The sequence below is a fragment of the Malurus melanocephalus genome, unplaced genomic scaffold (assembly GCF_030028575.1).
Source record: "Malurus melanocephalus ecotype Western Australia unplaced genomic scaffold, MMel_1.1 scaffold_62, whole genome shotgun sequence".
Classification (NCBI taxonomy): domain Eukaryota; kingdom Metazoa; phylum Chordata; class Aves; order Passeriformes; family Maluridae; genus Malurus; species Malurus melanocephalus.
The window spans coordinates 1323831-1337668 of record NW_026623294.1 but is presented as its reverse complement, the minus strand read 5'-3'; the positions used below and the strand labels follow the sequence as shown (position 1 = coordinate 1337668).

Below are 13838 nucleotides of genomic sequence, written 5' to 3'. Positions count from 1 at the left end.
CTGAAAATAATCTTTAGTTTAATTGCATAAATAATATAATTACAGGATACAATGGCAAAACGTAATACTGTTATAGGAACTCCATTTTGGATGGCTCCTGAAGTCATACAAGAGATTGGCTATAACTGTGTGGCAGACATCTGGTCCCTTGGTATCACTTCAATAGAAATGGCTGAAGGGAAGCCTCCGTATGCTGATATTCACCCAATGAGGGTAAGTGTGTGTGATGAAGGCTTTTTTGTTTGTTGTATTTAAAAAAAAACCCTCAAACCCTCAAAACTTTCAAAACTTCCTAATACTGGAATCACAAAGGTATATGTTTATGAACAGAGATTTTAAGACTAACAGTTTTTACTTTCTACATTGCTTCCTATTGGCTTCTGTTTACCTGTGTTTTAATAAGTTTCTGTAAGGTTTCAGAGTGCCTTTATCTCCACTTGAGAGAGACTAAATAGTAAGCKCTTAATTGTCTTGGAGGTAATATGTGGAACCTATTCTATACTGAACGTGCACTTGGAGACTTTTMTCTCCAAGAGTCTGTTCTGCTTTGAAAGGCAGTTCTGAAATAAAGCTGGCCTAARGAAGAATTCAGAGCTGTCCTATGGGATCAGTGCTTATATTAGTATCATTTGACAGCTTTTATTTATTAGTAACTTCTAAGGTCTCTTRCTGAATTAGTTTGCTTTTTGCAAAATAAAATATAAGTAGAATTAGTTGCTCTATGAGGAGTTAGCAGTTACAAAGGAATTGCKTGGAGAAGTTCATGGGGAGCAATGTTTACCTAGGGATAACTTGTCACTGTTAGTCATGCTTTTATTATTTTGGTATTGAGCTATAGAATAGYTATGCTGATTGCACTGTCAATAACCACTTCATTCTTAAATTGTTTATGTCTAAAGCCCATTTTATATTAATAAGGCCCTTCGTATTGCTTAAAGCATACTTTTTTCCAGAAAATCTCTTCCATTTGCTGAAAAAATGGCATGTGTAGTAGATTATTTTATTCAGTTTCCTTTTGCTGGTGCCTCATGTATCAGGATCTTAATATGAGGAAGCCATCACTACAGAGAGTATTGTTCACATATAATTACTCTAAGGTGATGCATGTTCAAGTTCGAGTGTTTTTAGTGCTATTTTTGTTCGTGGGGTTCTTGGTTTTTGATTGTGTGTCCTCTTTGGAGGAGAGATGTTTCCTGAAATTTCATGTCAATGTGCAGCTCTGTTTAAGCTAGTGAGTGATTTTCATTTAGAAACATTACATAATTTTGGAAGCAAAGTTTAGTAGTTTTTCTGCACCATTTTTCTACTGTATAATTAATTGTTTTACAATTACAATTCAAACTGAAAATATTCAAGTGAAAGCTGAGAACAAAATAAATGCCTCTAAAGCTGGTTTTTGATGAGAATTTAAGATTAGGTAACTTCTAAAAACATTTTGAAGAATGATTTATGACAAATTAARTACATTTGATTGTGCCAGGATTTTTGGTTATAATTCTAACAAAAATGTCTTAATTACGTCTTAATAACTTCATTATATGTAGTTGCACCGGCTGTTGAAAGGTGAGGACTGCATTATCAGAGAGGATTTTTATGTGCATGACAATAGCTCCTTATAAATCAAAGGTCACTGAGTTTGAATGCTTGTGGATCTGTTTAATTCTTGCAATCAAGTGAATACTATCAAAGGCCAAAGTAATTTAACACCATCCTGGATTACATACAACATGTGTTCTTGTTAATAAATTACGTTATGGTTTTTAAGGGCTTGTATGTAGTTAGTACTCTTTTGTATACTTGATACCTCCAGTTTTTCTTAATTTTTATTAGTGAGTTGTTACAGTGGTTAACAAGAAATACACAGATTTAAGTTGCAATAGTTTTTCTGGTGTCATATGATATAGCTTCACAGGACTTTTGGCCATATGTAGCCGCTTTGTTTTAGTTATGACACAGAATTGATACAGGCAAGCATGAAAGCTTGGGCAAATTTTCATTGCTTTTTCTAGATGTTGCTGGAGTTCTGTGGTATTTATGTAAGGCACAATTTTGTTGCCTGGGAATGCACAGTGAAATTACCATGTGCACTATTTTGCTGTAGGCTGGTTGGCACTGCCACAAAGGTAATGCACTGCCAGTAGGCCATTTCTTTGTCAACTCCATTTACAACTTAATAGAAATATTACATGACTTCTTTAAACAAGTGTTTTGGCAGAGAGGAAATAGCAGATTCCATGCAAACAAGCATAGCTTCCTCTGCTTAACCACACTCTGACTACTCCAAATAATTGTACTAGTTTCAGCTGGGAGAGAAGAAGTGAGGGGGTGCAAAATGGAATTTCAGGTGGGAGGGGGAAGGAAAAGCAGATTTTTTCTGTTTAAGTATTCCTGTCATAGTGTATTTTACTGCATGAGTATCATCCATGCTATTTCATTTGTTTCTGCTGCAAACCTGAGTTCAGCAGGAGCTGTAATTGTCACACTTGGTTTGAGGCTCAAAGGTCAAGAGTACTTGCCACCTCAGTAGTTCTAATGCTTTATTCACCTAAGAACTATGGAATGCCTCACAAATTCGATGTCAGAGTCCTTTTCTGCTTTTGCTGATGATGAAAAGGGAAATTTCTGCATTTTCTGTGGTGTTTTTTTTTCCAGAGGAGTGTTTTCAAGTGGTTTTAAAGGAGGGAAAAATACAGATGTCCTCAAGGTTGCCCTAAAACATGTTGATATAGCCACTAGAAATAGCAAGGAATTTGCTGGAAAAAAAAAAATCACTCAAATCCAGATAATTTAACACATGTAGCAGGGCTAAAAGCATGTTGAGTGCAGTAGACTGTGCAGCAGCCAGGGTTAATGTGGCTAACAGTGTTTGCATCTGCCTTTGACTGCTCTGCTGGGATGAGCAGTTAGTAATTTGTAGTGGAGCTAATTAAAAGGGACTTCATTTTGGTTCTAGAGCAAGGTTCAATCTCTTTCTCTGAAGCTGCAGTGATGTTTGAACAGCTGAGTTCCCCTGTCCCCACTGACTGCAGCATATATGCTGTCCTGTAGTGATAAAATATTCATGTCCCACTACAGACAAAATTAATTCAAACTGGTAACTGCTTTGTTCAGTAACTCCTCTGCATATGATGTATATCCTTATTATTTCTAGATTCCTTACAAATAAATCTATAATAAAGGCATAGAAAATGCACTGTTTTGCTGTAGTAGTTGTGTTTTTCCCTTTTTGCTAAAGATTGGTAACGTGCTTGTACAATATCCTCTGTCTTTGCTAATCAAGCCATGATCTCAAATTATCATGTAAGAATTTTGGTGGAATGTCTTTAAGCTGCATAGTTTTTATTTGATCCTTCAGCTGCTGGTATTTGGCTTTAATAACAAGTAGATTAATAACGATTTGCCATAAAGCTAATCTTAAAATTTAAGCATGGCACTTTTTGAGATCCTTTTCTAGGCCAYCTTTACCAAAATTTTTCCTTGCTGTGATGTGATCAGTTATTCCTACAAGGCTGAGGTTTATATGATCCATTTAAGTGTGGGCTGCTGGTGTTACAGACAGACTGTCTATAGCCAGGAGTTCCTGGCCTTTCTGGTAAGCAAGCACTAATATTTTTGTGGTCTCGCATAGAGTTGGATAAAGGAATTGATGTTCTGAAAAGTTAACCTGATAGAAAGGTGCTAGAACTGAGCCAGTGAAGTTGCAGGAGCATGTAGTGTACAGAGGAAATGGGCTGAGTCGAGTTAATGCTTTTGAGCCTTTTAGACCAACTGTAGAACTGCAACTTGTGTTTTACAAAATTTGTTCTTTGCAAGGTCAACCGTTACTGACTGGTTGGTGTACTTCAAATAAATTCTGGTAGCTCTCTTACAAAAGAGAAGGAAAATAAAACCCAAAAAAAGACCAGACTCTTTTCTTTCATGCTTTTCAGGCAGCTGCAATAATTCACATTGTTGWGGCATGGAAGAAGCTGGTGGTAGATGTATTTTTCAACACTCCGCCAATACTTTAGTATTGGTCTTTGTTTCTTTATGGTGAAGTTTRTTGGAAATGGACATGTGGGCATCACATGTTCTGCAGTGAATTGGAGGAAGCCAATTTGAATTGCTTCCATTTGCCTGAAGTCCAATCATGATATTTATTTTTCCATGGCACTTACCCAGATTATCCATGCCTCCTGCTTAGCCTGTGTCATTTCCACCCAGGACTAATCTGTTTGTAATAACCTTTTATTCCTGATGTATCTTATAAAAAAACTACGATTTCCCAGTTTTTTGTTCTTGACATATTGTATTAAAACTGGAGATGGAAGTGCGAATTATTGCTCTTTAGGGCTGTAAGAAAGAAGGAGGTGTCATGTGGATCATGGCAGTCAGATTGGGACCATTTTTTTTCAGCCACTGAGCAGACAGTTTTCTGTATGCTTTTTGTGCTAGAAGCTGAGGAGAGGAAAAAAAAGAAAAACCACTTCTGTCTTTCTGTTTAGTCACTCTTGCATTTTTTCTCTCCAACAGATAGTGTTATCTCATTGGTTTCTATTATTTTCTTTAAGAGTTCACCTATCTTATCTCAGCATTACTGCTTTTAAATTAGACTAGGTTTGTAAAAGTATATGATTTTCTTATTTTAGTGCTTTTGCTTATCTTTAGAAAAGACTTTGAATTAACTTCTAAAAGTCCTTTACCTTTTAAGAACTTTCTRTGAGACACTGTTAATTTGTAACTTGAGGTCTTCTTGCCTGCTGTATAAAGATAGAATGAGCTAATATTTAAAGAGTTTAAAATATGGATATTTGATTGTACATTATTACTGTTCATTATTTTACTACTTTTCACAATCTTGTGGAAGAATGACAGTGAGCAGTGATGCATGTAATACATGTAATACATGTTTACAGTGGTCACCTAAGGCGCTGATRCGATATGGTTGTGACAGCAGAGGAATATACACTTCCGTGTGTATTTTGTTGCAGGGTTTTCAAAGAGCTGTTTTAAGACCTTTGGCCTGCTCTAGGCTTTAAATGGAATTTTAGTATTTGCTTTATACAGACCTAAATGCAGGCAATGGGTACAGAGGGGTGGTGTTCCTACCTGTTTCCAGGCATTTTCAGCACCTATTTCTGCTGGAATGAGTGTTTAGGTGGCCACATGATAAGCTGGATCAGAAAATGGATCCATCTGAAAAYTAACCAAGTAACAAGAAATACCTTTCACTGGTGTTGTTAACAGGGTGCTTGACAAAAATGTGTGGCTGGGACTGGTAGAAGAAATGGGTCATCTGTTTCTGGGCATCAGCCAAGTTGATTTAAGGTAGTTTCAGAGTCTCAGTTGTACATTTGCAAATTTATTATGATTAAAACTTAGTAATTATTTAAGGAATCCGTGGAGCTTTTCTGAAGTTGTCTGTCAAAAATGCCTGTCCTAAGGGACAAATGGACATTTTTGTAGCTGTCCTAGCTGTCATTTCAGGCTTTTTCCAGTTGGGCATATCAGTAAAACTAGATAGTGTTTTAGACCTTTCATGCCAGAGTATTCCCCCACAAAGCTTTCCTCATTCTCCATCTCATCTGTTCCTGAAATGCTCTTTAAATGCTTTGAATCACCTCATCTTGAAATGATTTTGCTGTGGTAAAGCAGAACTTCATGGGGGAAATTTCCAGTGGCCTTCATTTTGCATGCAGCTGAAGGCAGGTGTTGCTCCATAATGTAATTGCCTTTCTGGTACTACTTATAGCCAAAATTTCAAGTAAATGTTGCAACTTTAATBAAGAAAAAAATGAGCACCAGCAACACCAGACAGTATTTGTCTAATAGAAGATGAAGTATGTTCTCTATGGTTTTTTTCCCTCTGTCTACAGTCTCAAAGGATTTGCTTTCCACATAAATCAGCATGTGAAATGCAAGTCCATATTCTAATGGGATATGTAACATTTTTTCCTTGAGCRAGTAGTAACAGTATGTGGTTCAAACCAGTTGCACTAATACCAGTGCTGATTTGGCTATTGCATCTTTGGTAGTTTTCCTTTTTCTGTTCAACARCTTTTCAGGATTGAGCTCCAAGGAAGTGTGACTTACTTCATTGAAGGGTACTTAACAAAGAAAAGCTTTAAATTTTAATTAAATCTGCTGCCCATTCAAMTTAGTAAGCTGTCCAGCTGCTCTGATGAAAAATGTGAATGATTGTTGTGTGKGGATTTTTGTACGAATCAGAAACCAAACAGATGAGACAATAATTTCAGCAGTACATTCAAAAAAAAAGGTTCTCAATGCTTTTTCATTTAAGATTTATTTTRCATGTAAAAATAAACATATTTACTTATTTATTTTAAATAAATGGTCAATGTTTATAGTGTGTGAACAGACCTCTTTACCTGAACTCATTATGGTGTGATAAGTAATTGCTGAGGTGCAGACCAGATCCTAACACCCTGTTTATGATTTGACTCCTTTCAGCAAGGCTTCTAGAATAAGATGATAAGTGTCAGGCAAATTAAAATGAGTGATTGTGTACCTTTGAACTTGAATATCTGYGCATCTTCCATCTTTTGTGAGCAAATACCTGATGTTCTGCCTAAATGAGTTATTTGCATAGAGTTTGCTAGAATCTTAATATCTAGATCTACTGATCACCAGGATAATTKTTTCTTTTGTAAGTTAAGATGCCAGCTAGTGCTTGCTGTAGTTGTGACAAGAATYAGACTTGGTTGTTTGTTTAGTCAGCATTCTTTAATAGGTATGTGAAAGCATGTTTTCTCTGGGTTGTTATATGTACCTTAATACGAGAAAAGAAGTTTCTAAATTTTCTGGAATACAATTAAGGCAACTGTTAACTATTACAGTAATGTCATTTTTATAATGTCATTTTTACTAGGTAAAAAGAGAATTTTTAGGTGTTTGTTAATTGTGTCAGTTTGACATTASTTTTCACTGTGGTTGAGTTATTTTTAGCAGTGAATTGAAAACTAAATAAAGGACAAATTGTRGTCCTGCAGAAAGATCATTATCTGTCAAAGTTGCACTTGTGGCTCCTGAGCAAGCTGCTCATAGAGGTGGAGAGATCCTGCTCTGTAAATTTTTAAATTTTTTTTTCATTTCAGATTGTCTATGGTTTTCCAAATGTAAAGTTAGGATTTATGATTTTAGTTAAAATATATTTGCTGTTCGCTTATATATATATATAAGGTGATTTCAAGTGCTTTCTTCCTTAACCTCATATTCTTTGTGAAAATGCTAGTCATAAATAMAGACATAGTATCCTTTGAACACAACTTCTTTTTTAATACTTAATGCCTGCAGGATTAATGTAGGCAGCGAATTTCAAAAGAATTTAATTTGTTTATTCGTTTGTGATCAGCCCTTCTATGGACTTGCTGTAGAGAAGGGAAAGAATTCTGATGAATTAGGAAGTCAACCCAGGGAAGTGCCCTACTTGTATAGTCTAGTTTCTTGTGATACAGAAATAWAATTTCTTTCAGTTTTTCAGTGTGCCTAGCATAGAATTTTAATGAAAATTCCTGTGGCATAGCTCAGTCAGAATATATAACTGGACTAAAAGACAGGGTATATGAGTTGATTCAGATGCTGAAGACAAGTTTAGAGGTATATGGTTGCAAAACATTTGAAATACATCATGTGATATTTTGTGTATTTTCTTGAATTGCAATCAATAGTTCATTGCTTGACTTTGCCAGATTCAGTAAGATGTATTGAACTTCTTAGAGAATGATGCATGGCAGCGTCCAGTTTCCAAGGTTTGCCAGCTTGCTATGCATAAGGATAGTACGCTTAACATCAACCCGTTTTATGTGAGAGATTTGTAATGCCATTGTGCAAKCAAGATAGGAAAAAATACCATTTGTTACCTGGCAAAACTTACTGATAAACATTTTATCCCCAATATCATGAGGAGCTTTTTTAAGAGGTTTTGCCAGGTGGCTTCCCAAACAAAAGATTGACRCATCTCTCTGGTTTATTAAACTCTTTAATGATATGACATTAGCACTGGTTTACTGTGAAAACATTAGATTACTTGAGGTGTGTTCCGTGATTAAAGTGGAAGATGCCAGCATCCTATTCCTATTCAACATTAAAGCTTTTGAAAAAAGTCTACAATCGGATATAATTATCCTGTATGTATTGCATTTTTTTTATCCTTCTTTTTTCTTGCATCTTTCTATTTTGCTTTTCTTTTGAGTAAAGAGATGGCTTGAAAGTTCTCATAGTAAAACTRTTTCAATATAGATAAAGTGCAGTTAAAAGTTAGAGAATAGTTACAGAAYCTATCATACATGTCTGACTGTGACTTGAGAATGCATCATCTCTCCTTCACATCACTGGAATTTTCTTTATATCAATAGAAGTTTTGGAAATAGAATAAATGTTTATTGTTGTTAAAAGTATAAATTCTTTATTTTTTTTAATTATGTCAGGTTTGCTGGTGCATATGTGTGGAGAAAGGAAATGTTAATCTGTCACGTGTAATAAAGTAGCAGAAGCGGAGAATATTTGAAATTTGTACTGGAACTGGAGTTTAATTTGAATTAAATGGAAAACATTTATTGCATGCTTCTAAATGAGGTTTTAATTAAAATTAAATTAGTGCAWCTTTTTAGACTTACCCCTGAAAAGGAAATTTGAGACATGCTTCAGTTGATGGTTGGTTTTCTCTGACTTTGATTAATCACTTTCAAAGTAAGCGGAGGATCACTACAGTAATTTCATAATTACACGCAAGKGAGTTAACTTGAAACTTTAACTAAAATAACTGTAAAGGAAGTTTGATCTTGGTTAGTTTATGTAATGCTGTGCATCTTCTGTGAGTGATTCAGATTCTAAGAAGTGCTAATCTGAAAAAAGGACCATACCATGATGCTRCCCATTTATGTACAAGGCACTTCAGTGGGAAATGTTGAACGTGGGAAAATTATTTTTTGAAGATATTGGAAYAGTAAACAGAGGTTGAATGAAGCCATGAAATTAATGGAAATATTCTTGATAAATTGATTGCGGATGGCATCAAGCCCTACATCCGTAAGCATTGTTAAAAATTATTTTGTAGGACCGTTAATGCAGGTAAAGCCTGGAATGTATTCCAGAGACCTAGCATGGCATAGGTTAATACTGTGCCCGTGGCTGTGGTGGCTTCTTTCTCCCTGGGCAAATGTTAAAAACAAACAAGCAAACAACCCCCTACCAAAAAGCTTATTTAGAGGTTTTGAATTACTATAGGTTTTCTCATTTGTGATGTTAGTAATGCAGTGAACATAGATCAGAGAGCAAAGCAAAATTATTTTCCAACTTGAAGATCTCAAGAAAATTATATTTGAAATAGGCAATTTGTAGTAAATCATCAAGATACATTACATCTAAAATCACAATTTTAACATGACAAGACCTCTTTGGTGATAAACTTTGCAGCCATTGTTATGTGGAAAAAACCCAACTTTCCATCATTTGTACATGTCATTATATGATGAATTTATTCAATTTATGTTTAACTTGCAGAAGGTTTGTGGAAAATGATTCAGCAAGGTGTTTATGCAGAKATTTAGGATAATTAATTTTATTAGCAAGACTATAATACCTTGCAGGATATTGTAAAATATGCCACAGACTTCAAAACTTTTAAGTGARGAGCTATACATATTAGCTACAAATAAACTCCCATTTCTTTTTATTTCTATTATCTTTCAAGTTCTAGGATTAGCCCTAAATATACAAGGTTAATTTTTATTTGGGTTCTGGCAGTTAGYTTCATTAAAGAGGGAATCTACTAAAAGCAATAGTTTTAAATTAAAATGTCTGTTTAAATTTTTGTATATGACTAATGTCTTTTTAAGCCAGAAAAGAACACAGTAAATAATTTTAAGACATTTTGGAAACTTGAATTAAGTGTATTTTTTTGAAGCAAATTGTATGTTCATTTCTTTCTTAAATGTATTTTCCATTAGTACAGCTAGTTCACCTGGAGGAAGTGCTTTAGAGACTTGACTGCTGTATTGCCAAATTCTTAACACATTATTRAAAGTTTTAAAAGCAGAAGTTTATTTACTTGGATTTTAGTTAAAGGGATATTTGATTTTTGAATATGTGAGAAAAAAAACGCAGTCAGATTAGGAGGAAAATATTAAGCTTCTGTTGCTACTTGCTAAAAGATTTTTATATGTTTTAAGCCTGTACTGGTTGTTTACTTCATTAAAAAATCTAAAACTTGCTTAGATTGGGAGGAAGATAAAATTTGGAATGGAAAAAGCTTATTAAGGCTGCATGTACCCTGTTTCTGTCATAGTATTATATTGCCTTAAAATGTACACTAGGTAATCTTTAAAGARGATGATGCATATTTAATGAAGAAATTTATTTATTTAAAAGGAAGGGTTGCCAATCAGTCTAAATTTGTTTCAGTTAAAAYTTGATGGTCTAAAGACAACTTATAATCCTTTTTTTGTTATAAAGTATTGTCAAATTTGTAGTAGTATCAGTTAAGTTTATGGAAACTTTGTTTTAAGGTGGTTTAAAATAGAACTAAATCTTTAATTTGTGTTTGATGGCACCTGTTTTCATTTTGTTTCCCTGGCAACASGAGTGGTATCAAAAATTGCCCATAGACCACCCTGGTTTTAGAGAAGAATGAAAATCAGCCTGGCTCAGCCTTTTATTTTACTAAATGCTTACACAAAACTTTAACACAGTCAGTACTTTGTAAACTAACTCAAATGGTTTGGGTATGTAATTTGTGATTTTTTTTTTAAATTAGAATTTTTTGTACTAATGTTAGTTTGTGTTGTTCTGCTGTTTTTAAAATGTGCTGAGATACAGGAARTATTTTTGATATCCTGTGTCTGAAAAGAAGTTGTGTTTGAAAGCTGTATTAACTACSTGCAGGAAAATAGAGTAAAAATTAATTGTTTTTAGATAACGTGTTCTGTCTGCTTTTAAAGCTGTATGGATCCAGGGTTTTATTCCAGATGTAAGTTGTCATTATTTGCATTCCCATGGGAAACAAAGAAAGACAACATGAGTGTTACCTCCAKAATCTGCTTTCTTCTGTCGTTCTTTATCATGTCTGAGAATTCRCGTTGTGAAAATTACTTGTGTGGTGTTCCAAACACCACAAACCTTAATGCATTATCAGTTTGTGTTTCAGAAACACAAATATGGACATAATTCATGCAAACACTGCTTATCATTACCTGCTGCCTGAAAACTGCTGCATTACTGACAGAAGCCCCCTCTGCAATTTATATTCCTGAGCTCCATGCTATACTGTTATGATTAAAAAAAAAAAAAGTGTTCTGGTGGAGGCAAATTAGATTTACAATAGTAGTTACAGGAACACTGGACAGTCTGAGAAGTTTAAGGTGCCTTAMATTTGCCATTCTCCCCCAGAAATTTAGAATAATTTTGGAAGACAATGAAGTAATTGTTCTCAGAAAAGAGAGGACCTCTGTTAGAATTCATGGGTACCTATGGTGCAGTACTTCCCAGTATCCTGGTGCTGTGACTGTAGGCTTGGCATTAGAGACAGCAGCCCAGTAATCTCTCTGCTACTGCTTTGCTTTTTCATGCTATGAAAATGTAAAACAGGTAGCATCAGCCAGCACAAGGTTTACTGGCAAASTGACATGTATGTGTTGAAATATCCATTTGAAGCAGACTGTTCCTTAAGAAATGTAATGATTATGAACTCTGGCCTTGGGACAGAAGGCACATTTTCACTTGGCAGGTACATCCAGACACAAGTGACCTTTGCCCATACTGTCCCCCTTCCAGTTTCCTCCAGGAGTTTTCTGAAGAGCGATTCTGTGTGTATTRTAAATACATTGCTTTTTGTTTGTTTCTCTGCACAAATTGTGTTTTTTGATATTTAGAAGAGGCTAGCATTTGATTCTTAGTGGTGAAAATTAGCATATGCAAATTCCTAATTTGTAAAACATGCTGTTGAACAGATGAATTAAATTATTTAGAGAATTTGGCATGAAGTTCCTTAGAGCTTGATCCTTCTAGCCGTCATGTGAATTGTCATGTATCAGTATAGTGACTGTGGAGTAACTGRTTGCATTACCACTTGCTAAGTGTGAAACTAAGTGGAGTGTGAAGTAGCTGGAAGGGTCTTTCTAGGCTGGACGTACTACAGTAAGCTGATGGTGCTAGGGAAGGGTCTTACTATGGTAGCCCTGCATAAACAGTAGGACAGGCTAAAAGCCAGWGAGCCTGTCTTTCTGGATGGATGTKGAAAAGTGTGCTGTCCAAGGGCAGGACATGGCTTGGCTCCAGCTCAGAAGCAGTGCCCTGCCCTGATGTGCTTCTGTAGCCAGGGTAATGTACCTGGCCTCTGAGCCTCTTTACATGTTTAYCTCTGTGTAAAAGATACYCTCTGTTTCAGGCTGTTATTCATAAGCTTTAATACTGAATTTATTTGTAGTGCCTGAACTGAGTGTGGACACAGAAATGCGTTTCACCAAGTGGCTAAAGCACATGCATGATTTTTGCGGCTGGCTTGTTGACTTCATGCACGTTGAAGTTAGATTAAGAAATGGTTCAGCATGAAGTTAGTTGATACAAAATTTAGCCTATTACAATTTTTTTTTTTACAATTAGCTTACTGGAGGAGACAGTGTCTTCTTTTGCAGTGTTTTGATCTAGCATTACAATTCCTAAAGCTGCTTTAGTGTTGTCTGAAAAGAGCTTCGATAAAAATCAACTAGACTAACGTGCCCACAAAATTTAAGAGTTTGTTCTTGGTCCCTTAGTACTTTATCCTTCTCTTACAGATAAAGTCAATGGGTATAATTTCAATGGTTTCAATAATATCAATGGGTTCATTTTCTTAAGCCTTTAAGAGTCATATGTCTTCCAGGTATTGTTTCGTGCACTGAGTGTATTCTTTTCCCACTGCTTTTTAGTAGGCTRTTAGGATGTTCACTTGATTCCTTACCTATCTACAGGAAATAAAAACATGGTTGGCTCAGCTTTCTTTCACACCTGAAGAAAACTTTCTTCTCATAAATGAACCTTTAATACTAACAGAAGAAAAAGGTCTGTCCTGAACATCATAATTAGTTTGTCACATATTTAATTAATGATAGTTACCAGAAGACATACATAGTAAGTAGAGGGAGACTGGCAACCCTGGCATTGGCACAGTAACTTTTTTTTGCCTTTTATAACATTGCTTTGATCAAAAGATGTTTTTGATGCATGTTGCCAAAATAAGTAATTTCACACTCCAGAATTTCAGCAACTGACAAAAGTCTCCGCCTTTTTTGTATTCCTTTGACAGTTATATTTATAAAAATAGCCTCTCAGAGTGACTGTAAAGGCAGTAAACTATATTACTGGGGGCCAAGACACCAAATCTACAGCTAAAAATATGGCTCTGAAAATATCTTCCTTTCTGTTTAAATTGGAGAATTGTTACRTAGGCCCTGCTGCTACAGTGTACACACAGGATTATTTGACTTCTACATTATTCCCTTCTCTAGCTTTGTTTTGCTTTCATGATAGGAATCAAAACCTCTATCATTTCACGATTGCTTTCATGAAAGCCCAAATGGGCTTYAATAAAAAAATCCCAAACATATTTAATTACCTATTTGTATTTCACTACTTATTTATAAACATCCGGGGAATTTTAGTATTATGTTTGTAAGAATTCTGCTATAGTTTTGACATTAGAATGTTAGCTTTTGATTGCTATTGAGACTTTAGAATTTATTAACAAATTCATTTATAAAGGAAATTTGTTTTACAGAGTAAAACATTATGTTTCTAATGCCTTTGCATTTTGGATGGTGATGGTTTAAATTATGACACCAGCCCTATGCCTTAGGGCTTGCAAT

The 13838-nt window shown here is 35.0% G+C and overlaps 1 protein-coding gene across 2 annotated transcripts in view; it reads left to right on the top strand.

Annotated features, from left to right (window-relative positions):
- STK3 (serine/threonine kinase 3) overlaps nt 1-13838 on the top strand; it is a 125085-nt gene that overhangs the window by 27408 nt on the left and 83839 nt on the right. For both annotated transcript variants that reach the window (XM_057366257.1, XM_057366256.1), the window contains exon 6: nt 46-213. In XM_057366257.1, coding sequence (XP_057222240.1) covers nt 46-213 — 168 coding nt within the window. The remainder of the gene's footprint in view (nt 1-45; nt 214-13838) is intronic.